This window comes from Chelon labrosus (genome assembly GCF_963514085.1).
Source record: "Chelon labrosus genome assembly, chromosome: 3".
In the NCBI taxonomy this organism is placed as follows: domain Eukaryota; kingdom Metazoa; phylum Chordata; class Actinopteri; order Mugiliformes; family Mugilidae; genus Chelon; species Chelon labrosus.
Window position 1 is genome coordinate 26,064,637 of NC_140339.1, and position 18,846 is coordinate 26,083,482.

General features: G+C 40.6%; 1 protein-coding gene across 2 annotated transcripts in view; it reads right to left on the reverse strand.

Moving 5' to 3' along the window:
- Positions 1-4,175: 4,175 nt before the first annotated feature.
- dennd2b (DENN domain containing 2B) overlaps positions 4,176-18,846 on the reverse strand; it is a 45,776-nt gene continuing 31,105 nt past the window's right edge. For both annotated transcript variants that reach the window (XM_084540765.1, XM_084540764.1), the window contains exons 12-20: positions 17,600-17,677; positions 16,368-16,508; positions 16,088-16,236; positions 9,074-9,251; positions 7,099-7,140; positions 6,584-6,695; positions 5,596-5,835; positions 5,249-5,335; positions 4,176-4,736 (exon numbers count right to left, since the gene is read on the reverse strand). In XM_084540765.1, the coding sequence (XP_084396891.1) occupies positions 4,702-4,736; positions 5,249-5,335; positions 5,596-5,835; positions 6,584-6,695; positions 7,099-7,140; positions 9,074-9,251; positions 16,088-16,236; positions 16,368-16,508; positions 17,600-17,677 (1,062 nt within the window). In that variant the 3' untranslated portion in view covers positions 4,176-4,701. The remainder of the gene's footprint in view (positions 4,737-5,248; positions 5,336-5,595; positions 5,836-6,583; positions 6,696-7,098; positions 7,141-9,073; positions 9,252-16,087; positions 16,237-16,367; positions 16,509-17,599; positions 17,678-18,846) is intronic.

The following is an 18,846-nucleotide window of genomic DNA, read 5'->3' on the forward strand; positions in this document are numbered from 1 at the left end:
ATCTCCCGCCACCTTCCCCGCTCTGCTAAGATAGCACTTCATACACATGCCACCTCAAGAGACGTCACAATAATAGAAACCTCCCTCCCTTGAAAGCACCTTCTGTGTGACATCTATTAACACTGAGGTGACGAGGTCAAAGACGAAAGCGGGATTATCTTTAACCGCTCTTAGGTTATCGTGCAACTTTCCTACTACTCTCTGTTCTGCAGAGAAATCCATCAACGGGAGAGAAACATCTTTTCTTGTCTATTATTTACATGCAAATAAAACCTTCAGAAGAAGGAGAAAATAACAAAACAATGCCCCCAGAGGAGTTCTCCTTCATTAAAAACTCAGCTGGCTTCAGTTGTTTCGCATAGAAACAACACTCTAAAGAAGTATTTTCCCCCACCATGTTTATCTCGGGGCTGCTTGAACTGTTATGGATCTAAAATAATCTCAAATTAATCATAACCAACAGCTCTGACATATTATTGTTTCATAAAGTTCTTATGGCCTAATGTATTTATTTTTTCAAACTTACCACTGGACAAGGACCATGCAGGGAGTTAATGAGAGCAGAAAGACTCACTGAAATTTCACAAAGCGCCACAGAGCTGCAGAGACAGGTGTTTCCGTTACTGTGGGAAGTTTTTTGATTCAATAGTAACATAGAAATTAGTATATACAGAGTACATTCATTATAGCAACCTTAAGTTAATCATCCACAGCATTATTATGTTATATCTCTGATCGTTTAAAATTTAATCTGCAAAATCTATAATATTTTACTGCAGTAAGTCAGGTGCACTGCAATATGCCATGATCGTCAAAGGAATATATTGCAGTTTAGGGATGTGCTGTACCGTACAGCACAGAGGAGGCCGGGTTCTTCTCGGATCATTAGACGTTTTAACGCTTTATTGGGCAAGGAACCATATTTGGTGAATTCATTAATCCTGATTTTCTCCTGAAAATCTGTTCTTATGTCCTAGAACAACACTCTATGGTTGAAATTTTGGATTTCCAAGTATTTCAAGGAGTGCCCTATAAAGGGCTAAGGAGGGCACACATTCTCCAATTATGGTGAGAGTAATAAGTTGATTCTGATTCTTTTTCGACTAAATATCTTTATAATTAGGTTATAATATTACTTTAAATGAGCTCCAATTAACAACATTTAGTGGGTAAGTAAATTAAACAGAAGTGCTACTGTGTTACAGCTGAGTTAGGTAGGATTACTGTTCCGTTGTGTTACTGCTGCCGTAAAACTGTACATTTCCCCACTGCAGGATCAATGAGGGATTATCTTTTTATCACTGCTTTCTTTAGAACTTAATGAAATAATATTAATCCCCCATGTGCACAACATAAAGTTTTATTGACAGGTGCACAGGATCAAAATTCATAGAAAGCGAAATACCTCCAGAACTCCAACCCAAAACTCACAACTTATGACTATCCCAAGAAGTTTAATGAAATGTCTATATAAATATTTAGTAACTTCCTTCTTGCAGTGGGTTTAAAATTGGGCTTTAACTTTACAATAAGTATTATGATTTGGTTTTTAGACAGTGTAAAACAAGACCATAGCACTGAATTTATGGGGTAGCTCGCATTAAGGAGCATACCACTAATACACCACCATACCTTTGTGGCATATTATTCACAGTATAAAGCTATGGGATTTGGGGAATTCTATCTATTTTCTTTCTGGCATGTTCCACGTTTGGCTACCTGTTCCATCTGTTCATGGATGTGTCAGCCTGACAGCACTTTATTAACGCGTTCCCGGCTAATAACAACAAGCGTGTCAGTCAAATTGCAGAGTACCTGCCCCCGCATCCACAGCCTGCCTCTGCATCCGCAGCTGAGCCTCCAGCGCATCACTGAGCGTGATATTATTTTTTAGAAAGTGCGCATGAGATTACGCCCCTATCATGGCATCATGGTGCAATCCACAACACAAGAGGACAGCCCGCAAACACAAAGTCGACACACGGACAGTTGCGTGTTCTGAGCATGAGAAAACTGCGCCTATGTGCAAATTAATTCCACTCGTGAAGCGCACGGCTCATGCAGAACATCCTATCAGGTAAACAAGAGAGTGCGCGTGTGTTGTTTTCGGTCCAGAGGAAACGAGGCTACAGTCTGCCGACAAAGTCTGCTTCTGTCGGCCTGTCAATCACGTCGTGTGTGCTGCGGTGTGTGGCCGCACAAAGCGAGAGAGTTTGGGTTTGTTTGTTTTATTACCTTGACCCGCGCATCTCCGAGTGTCGATCCCCCCATCGGATGTCGCTCTTTGGCCCGGACAAAATTTTGGAGATTTAAAGTCTCGTAGTTAATCGTGAGATTTTATAGCGCATGAGAACGAGCGATACTTCTGACGTCTCAGAGCTGAAGTGTGACTCTTAGTGAGCAGGTTTGGATATTCATGAGAAGTTGGACATGAAATAATGACATATAACTTCCTCTATCACAGGGAAATAGTGATGGGCGTTATAATCAAATCATATTAACAATCTAAATATTATACTGGATGATAAAAAATGTCCACCGGTATGGTGCATCAGATTGGTCGTTACCAGCTTCATATTTGTATACACCTATTATATTATCAAACTATTACCGACACATTATTTGAGCAGTAATGCAACGAGCTCAGCTGAATATTGTATATTCTGTTTGGTACTCTATAATGTTTGAGTTAAGCATCTCAAACATGACTATTTGAAATTGAAGTCAGTAACTTTGTGGAAAGTACCAAATAAAATTAAAAATAAAAGCAGCAAATAAGTAGTAAAGCAGTACTTACACTGATGAATCGTCCACTTCATGGTCTTAAATCATTGGTGCATTAACGTGTGTGTTTTAATGCTGCAGTAAGACTAGTATCAATGGCACATTTGTTGCAGCCCTTAGCGTAAGTGCATTTATCTTGGACATGTAAATGAATGAATGTAAATTCTTACTGTGCAAAGGAGGAAATGATTAGGCATGTACTACCTGATAAAATTCTGTGGAGTTGCATGAACAGTTTTGCATAAAGAACAAAGTGTGTATTCTTAGGAATGTCACGCTATTTTTTGGTTCGATTAAACTTGGCCTCTAAGAAGAGAAAAAAAGGACGTACAATAATAATCTTTGTTTTGGTCGACGGTAGCTAAGTACAAGTATAATAGTTGAGTGAAAATGTGAAATACTTCTTTACAACTACTGCTTTATATTCATACTCCACAACTACATTTACAATAAAAGGGATTAATGTACTTTCTAGTAACTCAAAACATTTCAGATCGAGAAGTACAGAGTGTTAGTCTAAACCACACTGCAGCAGAAAGAGAGGCGTGCTAACATGGCGACGCTCATCATCACAATTTGAAAATCAGTAGCATGGCATTTAAGAGAAAAATAATGATATATGTCCCAAGAAAATAAGATATGTTTGTAAAATTACATGTAACACAATCAAATTTTTGCTTCTCCACAACTCATTAGTAACATTGTGTATGTATGTGCATGGTGTAATGCCACTGAAAATTGTTATACCACTCTGAAATGACCACTCTTTTAGTGTAATGAGTAATGATACTACTTAAAGTACACTAATATTATTGCCTCTGTACTGTTTAATGTAGGACTGTACCTGTATAGTGATGGACTATTATTAAGTTAAGGGTCTGGACACTTTTTTCACCACCAGTTTGCAGGTGTTTAGGGCCTATATCCTAGACACACAACACAATTACTTCTCATTAAATGTCACTCCTAATCGCTATAAAGGACACGGGCAGAGGAAAAGGAACATGGCACCTGGAATCAACAGTGAGCCCCTCAGTTAGAAGAGCTAATAACAGCATGGCAGTGACAGCCACCAGAGTGATGTGCACAGACGTAATTAGGTTAGCAGCAGCATGTGGTAGCTGGTGCTAGACTACTGTGCCTTTTGGGATCTTACCAGCTACTCTGAATACACAGCTTTAGGGGAGGTTGTCATTGGGATGTTTGGATGTGAGTGAGAAGAGATGATTTCATGTCATCTGGCAAAAAGTTGAAATACATATTTATGTTCACAAATGTGAAGGATTTGGCCCTTGCTTTTGTGAAATGATAAAACAAAGTAACAGGTTGTGGAGCGCATTGGTGTTACATCGGATAACGTTAAAAAAAGAAAGGGAAATTGTGATGGCAGGTGCGTCAAATAATATATTAACCAGAATTTAACAACAAAAATATTGAACATGGATATTAGTGAATTTAATACTTTACACTCAGATATTCACTTTTCACTTTAATGACCATTTTTATGAAAAGATTGCAAAAGACTCTACGAAGAGTAAAAATCTTTTTCTTCATTGTCTTGATTCATGTACAGTTTTCCAATAGGTTTTACACTCCTTAAACAGAGGACCACACAGTTGTAAAATAATGCAAAATGAAAACATATGAACTGTACATCTATGCCCGTACAAAGTCGCATTACACTCACACACTCTGATAACGCTCTTCACAAGCATACCCGGACATCAGTGGTTACACTAGCGCTGTGTACCGTCCTGCTGTTGCTATCTCATAAGGTACTATGAACATAAACTGACGAGTATCACAGCTTACAGTGAAATAATATGTACAAGTTTTCATTTAAAAAGAAAAAAAAAAAAAAAAAGAAAAAACATCTTGATGCAGAGACACGAGACATCCAGGTCTTCAGTGTTTACCTCAGTTCTTTTTGTGGAGGAACTTCATTTTACTTCCTGAAAAATGGAAAAACAATCACTTAAAGTGTGTAAAATGCATTGATACTTCATGAGGCTCAGTCTCATTTAATGCTGGCTGGTTTGTCTGGAGTTAGAAATTATAATATATTTAAGTATTTAAATATATCGATATATCAGTTCCTTTTTTTTTTTGGTCTAACATAGTTTTTATAGAGTATAATTATAGAGTATATAATTATACAAATACTAGATGCTTAGCTGCTGGACACAAGACGTCTCCTACTTCACTGAAAAGTCAGTTCCCAGTTTATGTGCACTGTCAGATTTTGCACAAAGGAAGATGAATGGATGGAAAAGCAAGTTGTAAGGATTTCAGGTGAACACAGTACAATATTCCCCCTCAGCAGGTCAATGTTAAAACAGCATTTGAGTGTAAAACCCAGCATGACAGACTGTGCCCTTTCTTGATTATATTTCTAATGAACTTTTGATATTCCTGAAATCAGAGACCAGCCTCATACATAAAGTATGTCTACTACAGAACTCACCAAGGCCTTTGAGGAACTTGTTGACCCCACTCTGCTCTGTGTCTGGCAGTTCCTCCAGATACTGATCCACTCTCTGCTCAAAAAGACCTGTCAGCGAGACAACAGAAATAAATTCCAGTGTTTCAGGATGGAACAATTACTTTGTCTGCCAGGAAGAACTGTGATGTGGTGACAAAACATGCTGATGAAAACTTTTAGCCACTAGAGGTCAGTATAAGTACAATACTTTCTGCTGAAAGTGCAGGGGTGGGGACCCATGGTGAAAACCCACCGCCTTTTCATGAAAGCTTTTAGGGAAGAAAGAACATTCATAAAAAACCACAGGCACTCAGAGAACAAAAATCTACCTTTAGCCCGCGTCTTTCTCAGCTCCCGATCTTGAATGAACCCTGCAAACATCTGAGACTCCATGAAGACACCAAGGAAGCGACGGATGCTCTTAGAAGCCACAGACTTGCGGAAGGCCTCTCTTTGGAAAACGCGCTCTCCGCGCTCATTCTGAGCAATGAACAGAGAGTAATGTCCGATAGTCTCTAGGAAGAAGCGGATGAAGGCCTCTGACACCAGGCTGTTTAGGGAGTTATACTCTGCAGGCACAAAAAAAGACAACCAGAACTGTAACTGAGGGGAATTGCTAAGAGTCATCAAAAATCTATCCGGTTTTTACTCATTTCCCACAGTCCCTTGATGAATTATATTATTCCTGTTTAATATAGTCCTCTCATATTAGCTGAAGAAGAGTAATTGTTGTGTTCAGAATTACTGTGAAAAGTCACTGTTTAAACTCTTCTTTCTGCCAACAGATTTATTTTGGTTGTCACATTAGAGAAAAAAATTTGTGATTGCCGTCCAGCAGATGCACCATAAGCACTGCTGTCTAGGTTGTTGTTTTATATTACTAGGGACCTTTAAAAAGCGTAGTCCCCATACCAGCAGTTGAATAGCCCATGTGGGAGATGCTCTTGTACTTCCACCAACAGATGCAACTTTTCAAGACATAATTATAGTAATTTCATTTTCACGGGAAGAAATTTTATGGTATTCTGTTGACGTTTGTCGTTTTGTTGTTTTACCCCATACAGCTTAGAAATTAACTTTCCATGGAACACATGAAAAGCAGCCAGCTGGAAAGGCACTTTCATTCCGAGACACACCTTTATCTCACCTCTGAGTCGAGTTTTGTGACTCACTGCGAGAGAGGTCTGTACAGAATATGTCTTTTTCCAGCGAGGTTCACAGACACACGGACTGAACATGTTCTACTGCGCAATCTCTTTCTCCAATTAACAAGGAAAACGCCTGCGTTGTGAGCTAGATGATGTGTCACTTATTCACCTTCGTCTGACTCGCTGTCAGAGTCCTGGTTGATGATGTCATTCCTCTGCTCCAGCGCTTGCTCAAGAGCTGCTTGAAGTTTCCGCGGCAACAGCGAGGCCTCGTCGTCCATCTATAAACAATTGGAAACACTGCAGTCACCAGTGATAAACAACAGTGATTGGAGAGCAAGTTTCAAAGGCTCAGTCTTACAACAGAGAACCGCATGTTTTACAACCTCTTTAGAGAGAGACTGTGTAACTTCAGAGAGAAGAAATAACACAATCGTTCTGTTGTGTATGTGCTGCTATGTATTACAATTTGAGTCAGGATTACTATTATACTGCAATGGAAGAACTGGCCTCTTAAAGCCATAGAACATCATGATGTCTTTCAGTGTATTTAAATCAAATAACTCAAGAAAATCTTGAGCAATGAAAGGCTACTCCTAGTATTGTACAGTTAACACTATAGGGCACAGAAGCCACTGTTCAGTCAAAGACAGAGTCTGACTTAAACATCGATATAAGACAAACCTGTCGGATGAAGCGGTCAGTTCCCAGGTCGACCATTAAAGCCTGTAAAAAGGAAAGAGGAGCATATCAGTATTAGATTAATGGTTTAAACATAGAAATAGAATCAGAAGAGAGGCCAGATGCTCCATCCCAAGACTACTTGAGATCATGTGTTGAGAGTCTGTGCAAATAGCAGCAAAGATCTATCTCTATCTATCTACATGTATCTATTTCATGTAAACAAGTAGATTGATGATCAAGAAAATTGCAGGTTATGTGACATTTTGTTTTGTAGTGGGCCTGCAACAATAATCTACCAACTATTTTCTTGAATTAATATATTTTTCAGCAACATTTCATCAAATCACAAGAAAATCCATCCAGTGGTGTCTTTGTAAACTGCTTTGTATTCTCTGATTCAACCAAAGATAATCAGTTTATTAAAAAATACAAGATCATAGAAACAGAAAGTATTCATATTTGAGGAGGTGGAACAGGTTAATTTATTTGTTCAAAATTAAATTCTCACACACAAAATGAATGCCAACTATTGACTGAAAAGTATTGTCTTAAACATGACCGCAGTTTTGAATCCTTATAATCCTATCTTATAATACCATTTAATGCATTTGTGTTGTTTTAACTCATGAGCCAAGACAATGATATCAAATACTCAAAGAAACAGGTGTTGGTCAGGGAACAACAAGAATAAAAAGTTAGAGACTGAACCAATGTTCCCTCTAATTTTTCATGTGTCTGGGCATACACAAAAACTCTGTGAGTACACTGTGGACCACTGTGAGCAACATCACACGTGCACGCTGGGGCCACACACCAGTATCACACCTGTCCAAAACCTGAGATCATAGCAAGTTACATAGTTTATCAAAAGAATCCCATTATAGCAGTAATTTTTTACCTATATATTATATTCATCTATTTATTGCGCATAGTGCTGTCTGTGATGTGTGTGTGTTGCTTGTATGTCTTTATGCCACTGTCAAAGACAATTTTCCATTTTATGTAAGTTTTATGGACATTAAAGAAGTCTAAGTCTAACTGTATAAATGAATATAAAACAATAGAAAGCAGAACATTCCTCTTGTAATAGCGCAATAAGAAAAGTTCAAACAGAAAGTTTGAGGAAAAGTTGTAGCTTTGTTGTCTTCTGGTATCTTCTTCACAAGCAACAGTACCTCGACCAATGAGATGAGCAGGATTCCCGCTGTCAGCTTATTGGTCACAGTTTACCGTAAATGTTCCTATAAAGCGCCTTGTTACTCATTAATTACATTGACATTTTACACGCTACTTTTGATTCTCACGGTAATACGGGACAAAGTGCGTCCTGTTTCAGCTCAATACGGGACGCGTACTTTTGTTTCTAAATACGGAACGATTCTGTTTTTCAAGGGACTGTTGGCAACCCCAAGTTTTGCAGAGCAGACCTTTCTCTCTCGAAAAAGAAAAATCTTACCCAGTGTCACCGCTGGTTCTTTGTTTGCACACACTCCGACAGCCATTCCATCTTAAAAGAACCACATTTAATTTTTACTTTGTCTTGGTGAGTGGATGCGCCACTGCCTTAACTCCGCCGCACTGTTAGCTAACCTGCAAAACACCGGCGCCGCGGTGGATATGGGGGGGCACGTACTGTCATGATTGGCAGCGTAAGTGAACCGCATCATACCATTGGCTGGACAGCTGTCACTCACTGAGTTACATTGCAAAATGGTACATAAACAAATAATTTACTTGTTTAATTTATTTACAGTTCATGTTGGATTTTTTTATGCGCTGCATAGATTTTCTTGTGCGCGGAGAACGTGCGAGCAGTGCGCGATTGCGCAAGCGCGCAGCTTAGAGGGAACATTGGACTGAACTATCATTTCTATCAACTGTGTTGGAGACATGAGTCTGAAATGTGAAATTCAGAGGTGGGATAATGCAATACTATCAGAGGCAGAGACAGAGACAACAAAAGACGGGTACTCACCTCTTCTACCGGCAGATCTTTAAGCTTAGGCAACGAACTGGACAGCAGCCCCACCAGGAAGGGAGTGGGACAGCAGACAATGTCCAGCATTGACCCCGGCAGCACAGGGATGAAGGTGTGTTGCCAGGAGAAGGGGTAGAGCAGCGCCACCACTGCATGCATGCAGCTGGACAGGGTACTGTTAATGAGAGAAAGAGACACTCACATCAATCATCTTTAAACGTACAGAACTGCACTCTGCAGAGGCCTCAGCAGATTAATGCCAACACTGTCAAAACAGGGCACATGTTTCACTATTTTCTTTCAAGGCTAGGACGTGGGAGACGTGGGCTGTGTGGTTAATAGATTTTCCTGAAAAATATCCCCTGCTGCAGTCAGGCAAAGTTAAAAAATATATCTTGTTTTTCAGAATGTTTGAATCATTCTTACTGAATCGCTAACTGGGACACATACCAAACTATTAAAGCATAAACAGTGTATTTCCATCGCTGAGTTCTTTCCTCAAGTTAAATGACTATTTGATCCTCTTTTCTCTGAAATAGTTGCTTTTATATGAGGCATAACAGCACAGCTAAGTACCCTGTACTTTGACTCTTTGTTCTTCCAGCTGCTCATCTTACGTACAGCAAGCTCCAACAGACGCTCTTCTGAAAGACTGCACGTCACAAAAACAAATGAATGCCTTAATCTATTGCATTTCCACTTCTCCCACTTAAGAGTTTAACACCATCTACTGCAGACCACAGTGAGCAAGGGGGAGCCCAATAAAATGCTTTATTGTGACATTACTCTATTCTTGTCTGCAGGGGTGGCGTGACTTTGACATGTTGCTATAGTTAAGCTGGAAGCTTGTTGACGCAATAGCAACAAGCAGCAATTGGGTTTAACTCCGACAGCTGTGGTATAACATCAAGATCACAAATAGCAGCCCGCCTTTCTCACGATCCGTCGCTTGTTGACAGTGGCTGACCCTCCTCCCCTCTGTCTTCTACATACTGTCCAGTCCACGTACACAAAGAGAGTGAAAATAAACTGTGGGTCCAGTCACACACACACACAAGCGAGGGACCACTAAATCAGTATGGATAAAGAACAAGACCAGGGATCAAACATGGTATGCAACACATCCTATTGAAGATATATACACTTTTAATGAGGAATGTTTTCCACGGTCGTTGTCATCAACAGCACACAGAACAGTCAAGTAAACAGAAGTTACTCCCTTTTATGTGACCTCAATCTGTTTCAGCGCAGAGAAGCTTTACTGACTAAATTTTGGAGCAACGTACAGTTAAGTGAGATCAGTACCATAATCAGTGTGTGTTGAGAAAAATGACAAACTCCCACTGCCTTTTCCACAATATTCTTTTGGGCTACATGCTTGCCACAAGCCTTTTCATCTTCACTTCCCATGAGTCAATTTGCCAAGATTAAAATGCGTTTTCTTGACAGGATAAAATAGAATTACACCAGCGAGACCCAAAGGCTACAAAAACCACAGCATTCTGTCTTTTTAGGCCTTTTCCAGTTCACACAAAACATGAAGCACTTGCAGCTTTACTTTGGCCAGTCTGATTTCCATTTGCCTGAGGAGGGCTTGATAATTCCTAACAGATCCCATCTCGTGGGTTTGACGAGTTCCAACAGGGAGTGATGGGGCACAGATCTCAGGAAACCTTCGCCAGAGGCTAAGCATGGCCCTACACTCCACTGATACCAAAAGGATCGATTACACTCATTCTCCAACCACACACTCCTGGGAGAAAATGAACTTGCAATGAAAACACTCTGCGCTACCAGAGGTTGCCACTCAACTTTGGAAACAGAAAGGGACATTCCTGTTAGATACAGACCAAAACATCAGACACACATGGGTCATAAAAAAGAGAAAATGTTTCCTAGCCACCATGTCAACTAAGTGTAATAGATTAGGAAAATTAAACAGCTTAAAATAAATATTTTAATTAGTGTAGACTATTTTTATAGATATGCATAGAGACTGCATCTAGAGGAGGTAATATTGGTGGAGATTAAAACTATTGGATGGCTAGTCATAAACTTTTTTTCAATTTGTTGGTTTAAGATCAATTAGCTGTAAGCACAGCAGCATTCCCATCAGCCATACTATCCAGTAGTAGTTATCAAATATAATAGCAGCACAGCAGTGTAAGCATGTTAGTTTGTTGAGGTTAACATTTAGCTTACAGCAGCCACTGTACCATAATACTATCTCCTGAGATCCTTGCTTGTCTGCAAAACTTTTTTTTAATAGCAAAATAGGAGGACATCAACATTAATCCACTGTTCCTTGTTTCTGTGCCACTTTGAGTAATCATTTTATGAAAACCAGAGCAACAATCTCGATTGGTTGGAAAATAAGGTTTTAACATGCCAAGAAACAATAAATTACACGAAATAATGCATTTAAAAGTACCACATTTAAAAGTAATCTAAAGGTATGACACCACTGACAGGAAAAGAAGAAGAAATACTGGAGATGTGAAGGCAGTGCAGAGCTGTTGTGTGTTGAGGTTAGGGAGCTAATCCTGACATATTAGCTCTCATAGCTCCCCCTTGCCAGGCCTGGCTAAATGTGTGCGAGGCTGAACTGGCAGATACTCCAGGAAACATGGGATCAGCAGGCTTGGTCTGTGAAGCCCAGAGGAGAAGGGTGAACGTCAGTGTCCAAGAGAGAGAGAAGGAGGAGGATAAAAAAGCCTGTATCATCAAATGCAGCTCTGCACAGTGTCAACCAGTTCTGGCATGGCTAAGACTGATTCCACAGACAGAGGACAGAGAGGACTAGACAGAGCAACCTGAACCACAGCTGTCAGACACCAGCTGTGCTGCAAAGCTTCACAAATACATTCTTCAGTGTTACAACTAGAAATCATAAAGTGGCAGCAGCAGAGTGTGTACAGATCTATAGGGCGTCTATGGAAAGCTACACACGGTGTATTTTTATCCTTTATAGAATGTTCTCTGCTTGCTCCCTTAGTCCCCAAATGAATTTCCCTCACTTCCTGTCTATAAGAATCTCAAGCCACCAGCTCTCTGTCTAACAGCAGAAGGCTTTTTACAATGAGGAATTACCTCCTGAAGGAAAACCCTATTACAAGTTCTTATTAAAACCACAGTGATGTTTGATTGAATCTGTCTAGAGAGCAAAAAGAATATGAGCAGGTGTCTGTGTATATAAGAAGAAGAATATAAGCGTCTATAGGTGGATGTATACATCCATGAGAGCAACACTGATGTAAAAATCAGCTGGTCAGACTGTGGTGAGAGCCGCATTTTTGTAGACTCTTTGAAAAACAGAAACATGTTTACAGTGTCAATTTCACTCTACCTCTGAGTTATACCACATGGGAAACCAGTTGAGTTGCTAAAAGAGGTTTTGGCTTAGTACCAGCTCTGTAGAGCGTGTTAGAGAAAGTGTCTGAGAATAACACTAAATGGACTAAATGAAATGAGCAAGCTAACGTAGGTGCTGATTAGAAACTGCCTGCAGCTGCACCAATAATTCTACCTGTCTGAGGACAGTCACCACTGATCCCAAAACTGCAGCTGCAACAGACCACACTGCTGATGCATCACTTTCAGACAATGGAATATTACAAAAACAGAACATACTGAACATACACAAGAAACTTAATATTTTCTACATGTAGTTTAACCAGAAGAGGGGATGAGTGTCTCTGCAAAACTCAAGCAGCCTGCTATACCACGGAAAAGTGACCTTGATTAATTCGCCATAACTGTGAGAAAAGCTTTCAGCCATTGTTAAGTTTCCTCCGATAGTCTCCTCCTCTCTCACTCGTTCTCTTCGAACACAGACTTCTCATGTTTCATTAAATTCTTCTTTCCTGTCTCAATCACCAAATCACAAAAACAAAGCATCTCGGCAGCCATGTGCTATTTGATCGCGGTAAATCAAATTAAACCAAAGCAGGAAAGATTCTGAATTTGATCTTGTGTGTTTTGTGACATACATTCATACTAACATCAGTTTCAGTCAGTTTATTGGATTTATTCATTGGATGTTTTCCAAAGCGAGGCAGAGGAGAAATATTTTTCTTGACAATGGAGTTCATTATGAAAATCAATTTTCTACATGCTAACAAATAATAGCATTGCACAGTTAGTATGCTAACTTTTTTCAGTTCCGGCCTGAGAACTGACAGAGACTGTTTACATAAGTCCACAGCAAAGCTCCTTCAGCCTCCGCGGGTCAATCGAGTTGAACAATTACAAAGTGACATAGTTGCGGATGAGTTTATCTGATTAGGGCTCCAACTTGTTGTTATTACAGGCATCACATAGTGGATCATCGCTTAATCTTCTGTGCATACTTTTATGTAGACGAAGCAAAATATCTCTGGAAAAAACAACAAAAGGTTTCTGTGTCACAGTACAAGAGTCAATCGACTTCAACTACTGCCTAAAATGGCTTTTCCTCCCAGTTCCTGCATATGTTGGATATACATTTCAGGGGGAAGAAACATACATCATGCTCTACTGCTGAGGTATTTTGGGAATGGATTATGTGGCAGAGCCCCAGAGGGAGCAGCTCTTTTATCATAGTAGTCATTAATGCTGCAGTGAGGCCCTGTCCCTGGTTTTCAAAATATACCAAAACACAGGAGCCTTGCATGTACTTTAAATCCATATACATACATACACACACATGGCAGCAGATCTTATTGTTGTAGGCATCACTCAGGAATACTGAATGCATATTTACTTTATGTGTATTACCTCTACTGCAGACATTTTGACTGATGTTCCACTTCACAGTAATTTAACCATCTGCCAGCCTGTGTTTGAGGCAGGTGTTCACAGTCTTGGTTTGGCGTGTTATCATGCCAACAGTTGGTAATTAGCAGTAAACACAAACTGGGTGCTAAGGCAGATGGGAATGTCATTAGTTCTGCAGGTATCTGGTCATGAACAACACAAAATGAAATCATCCTGAGAGGGATAAGAATGTTATGTTATTTCACTTAAAATGTCACTTCCATGGTGGCAGTACAGAAAATGTAAGATGAGTGGAAAGAAAGAAAAGGTTTCCTCCTTTGAAAACCATGAATGAATGAACTTTGCTTCCGAAAATTTTATCTGAAAACACAAAGGAATTGGCAACTAGCCCCTTTAATGTGTGTTTGTCTCTACAGGTACATCATGGATTATTTCCGTGTCACGACATTGCAGAATTCTCTAGCATTGAGCAACATGTCATGTTAACATTGTATCGTGAGCTCCTTCATGAGTCCCACCCACTGACTCCTTGATGTTATCACCTCTGCTAATGAGCAGCTATGATGCATTTTCTCCAGGGACACAGAGAGCGAGGTCGCCCATGCGCAGGGAATAAACGTGGCATCGTAAGTCAAACAGTGACAGTTGAGCCACAGATCACACAGGGCAGAGTCGCGCACACAGGAAGTGCATTCCTTCCCCTCACAGTCACTGCCCCCACTGATGTTTGTTTAAACTGGGCTCTGATACATGGAGAGATTACTTCTCCACTCAAATCTCCTCCCTATCCACCCTTGCCTCCAATAATCAAAAAGTACCAATCATCTGTAAGAGGACAGAGTGGGACACTGAGTCCTTGAAGACTTATCAGCTCCACCCTTTTCTCTGGCAGTGACTCTTACTGGTGTGACCCACTTTATTTGTGGTATAAAAACTGGCAGTTGGCTGACTGACCTCAACATAAAACATCACAATGAACATCCACTAGATGGTGCATCTGTTAAGTCACTGTAGACAGAACCTCAATGTAATTAAAACCCTTCTTATTCCTCAGTTTGAGATCACTTGGAAGCTTGGAAACAGAGGTGGGCGATCTTTCCAAAAGATCATATGACGATGGTTTGGGATAAAATCACAAACCACAGTCTGACTCACATTTCTCTCCACAGATTAGATGAACTCATGTGATCACATGATTAGTTGTGCATACGGTTGCCTTGATACAAAGCCCTCGACTCAAGGCTAAAGGCCCAGTTCACAAATCATTACATCCAGTTTTATTAAAGTAGTTTTGACTGGAAGAGGTGGTTTATGAGAGCATCAGATCGCACAAGTCTACGTGGAAAACACAGACAACGTCACGGCTACTAGAGTTCACTTAACAAAGTCCAATGGCAATCTATACAATCATAATAGTTGTCATCATAGTCATCGCATTCGTGATATCCATTCATTTTTTTAGTAGTGAAAGTGGAGAATGCCACACTCAGACTGCCAGTATATCATGTGACTCCTTTCAGTTCCTAGGGTTTCCTAGGGGCAGACACTAAAATATTTCTGGCAAACCCAATATGTTTTGGCAACACTTCTATAAAATACACCAATCAGCCACAACATTAAAACAACTCACAGGAGAAGTAAATACCGTTGACCATCTTGTGACAATAAAATGTTCTGCTGGGAAACTTCTGGACCTGGCATTCATGTGGATGTTACTTAGACATGTACCACCCACCTAGACCAGACCAGACACCCCAACCACAGAGCAATGACACTCCTTGATGGCAGCAGCCATCCCCAGCAGGATGCAGCCTGACACAGGCACACACACAGAAACGGTTTAGGAACAACTAAAAAAAAAAACATGAAGAACAGCACAAGGTGTTGACCTGGCCTCCAAATTCACTAGATCCCAAACTGATCAAGTATCTGTGGGATGATCCACAGAGACCACATTATGTTGCCAGACACCAGGACACCCTCAGTAGGCCCATGTCCATTCTCTGATGAGTCACAACTGTTTTGGAGGCATAAAGGAGACCTACACAATATTAGGAAGGTGGTCAAACAAAGTCACTGACAGAATTTCACACATTGAAACAAACCAACTGTTGCATACTGTCAATAACATAATAATCAGTTTTCTTATTCTGTAATCGTTACAGAGAATTTAGATACTAAAAACATCCACTACATCACAAGATTTCACAACATGAAACTCATGACTCAGAGCATTGGGAGTGGCAAAAAACTGACCTGAGTTTATCAGCCACAAAGATGACTCTGCGCTCCAGCAGCAGAGAGGCGAAGACTCTTATCACCTGGCGTACACTGAGGCATCTGAACAGACTGTCAAAGTCCACGTGCTCCAGTCTGGAGTCAGTAGGCCGCCTCAGCTCGATGACCTGCGTGACCGCGAAGAACCACAACATCAAGTCTGATTCTCTCAGCACATTTTCCGCCGCAGTTACAGTGTGGCCCAATTAAAGCAGTGAAAAACAAGGCAGTTGTGTTTTGCTTTGCCAGAAACTCTGACCTCGTTTCCTGCACCAGGCAGGAAGGTCTTCACTTTGATAATCTTCCCTGGGGCAGGAAAGGGCGACTCCATCAGACTCCTCATGAAGGGATAGACCAGGGCTGCTGAGATGCCTCTCCGTCTCTCTACCTCATCCAGGATCTGAACAAGGGAGCAAAGACAGTTTTCTTTACACATTTCAACTAAATAAATCTCAACTGCCTCAAATCAAACAGCCTCCAAGATTATTTACAATGGTGACATTGTATTGAAATATATAAAAAACTAAATTTTATGTATTTGAGCACTGATGGCTGTCTAGAACTCAGTATTCATTTTCTGTTTTGAAAAATATCTATTCCCATGCTTTTGTGATTGGAAAATTCCACCCAATGTGCCTGTCTGACTGTTTTGTTCCAAGCTGCCTCCTGTCTGGAAAGTTGAAATGATATCACCCCACTTCTCTCCATCTCTGTGTTTGTGTGTCTCCCTCTCACACAGACTCCCTGTGAAATCAAACTCTGCCATCCTCCTTTATCATGGAAGCAATTATAAAAGCAGTACTCCTTTCATTTTTATCAGAGGTTTGCTGCTGTTCTGTTCTCAGAGTTCAGACATCTGAGCCGTTCTCTTGCTCGCTTCTCTTCTGGTATGTGTTGAAGGTCCTAACATATCATATGATGCCAAACTAGACAATCTTTGGCGCTGGTAATAAGCTGTTCATAAATTAAATGTGGTTAAGTGGTGGATTTATTCCTTTTTAACTCATCTAATAAATACAGATTTCAGGTTTTTCATCAAACCGCTCCCATGCAGTCTCCAAGGGCTGCACTCAGCCCAACTTATTTAACAATGATTACAGCACATAGTGTATGCACAGTGTCTGAATCTGTGTTATTTTCATGTCATATAGCAGCCGTCTTGTTTCAACAGTCTGGATTCACTCCCTTTGAGTTAATAAAGTAATCAGATAAGGCTGAAAAAGTCAAACAGAGTGATTGCTCTGCTCTGTGTTAGCAGCAGTGAGACAAACGTGAAGGAAACAATCACTCTGGGAAATAAAAAACACAGAGACCGGAATAAGGGTTACCCATGAACATGCGCAGAGGCTCTGCTGAAAGTCATTTCCTTCAGCTGTGAAACGGGTTAACCACAGCTACAGCACCACATACAGCTAGCAGGCTGTAGCTGGCTCTCTCTTTATGTGTTCACATGCATGTGTGTGTGAGGCTAGAGGACAAGACTGAACTCACTGTAGAGAACAAGTCAAAACAGCCCAGCCTGCTGATGACACAGTACACCTCTGGAAGGCGAGGTCCTTTCCCAGTCGGCTGCAAGAGAAAAAAAACCAAAACACAGGCTGATTGCACATGAAGAGATACATTTACAAATATGCTGAAAACCAACGAGCCGTATAGCATTACACTTCCATTAAATTTTGGAACGTACCGTGCAAGAGGCAGATTATAAATTGAGACTGCAGAGGCCATAATATGAGGACGTTTAGCTAAGCCAAGCCTCCAAATCTCTGGATCATGCATATCCCTTACTGCAGCTGCCTTTTTGTTTGAATCTCTCTGCCTGGTAACCATTCACATCGTTCAAACACCGCAGCTTGTAACACTTCTCCTGGAGATTTGCAGTCTGTAAGCCCAAGCTAAAATAATGATCTCATTAGGGTTATTCTTCAGACTCCTACAGAGTCACATTATACTTCTCTGTACACGGGGTGAATACCCCGGTGTGTAAAATAAATATGGATACAAATATACGGTATGAAGGGTCATGGAAATGCCACCATGACGGGCACACAGTGATAACATAATATGAAGATAAGTTGTTTAAATGCTGCAGCGGAAGTCTTTAATTCAATCTGAGGTGAAAGGCTTTCATGTGGATACCTCCTTTCTAAACACAGGTGCTTTATCTGCCCCTGCTGATCATATCTACTGTCTTCTGTGGTCTCATAGTCCATTATGTGCCTCAAAGCAACGGAGGCACAGACACAGACCCTCAAACAGCGTAGACACAAATGAATACAGGCACTCAACAAACGCCAATCCACTTGTCCATATTAGGTATACAATTTTCTCCTCTTGTTTCTCCTCCGCTTTTCCAAATGGATGATTAAATCAACTATGTGGAGCTTGATTCAAGTCCTCAGGAATGCTCGGTTGCTGCCAACTGCTGGACAGACAGCAGGGAGGAAACAAAGTTACTGGAGGGGAGCTGCTCACCTCTCTTTCTCTCTCTCTCGACAGTACTTTCATTAAAATCTGTTTCTGTCAAGAGGAATCCCAGATCAACAGAGCACATCAAGCGTAACTGAGAGCGGAGCGGGGAACATTTCTGTCGGACAAAGACTTGCACACACATTGCAGCAACATAAACTCAAAAATACCAAATGGGGAACAAAATCACCACCACATTCACAGAATCCCACACAGTCATGCTCTCTACCCACACGCTAAATGGGAAGCTCAGCTAAACACTTCAAAGC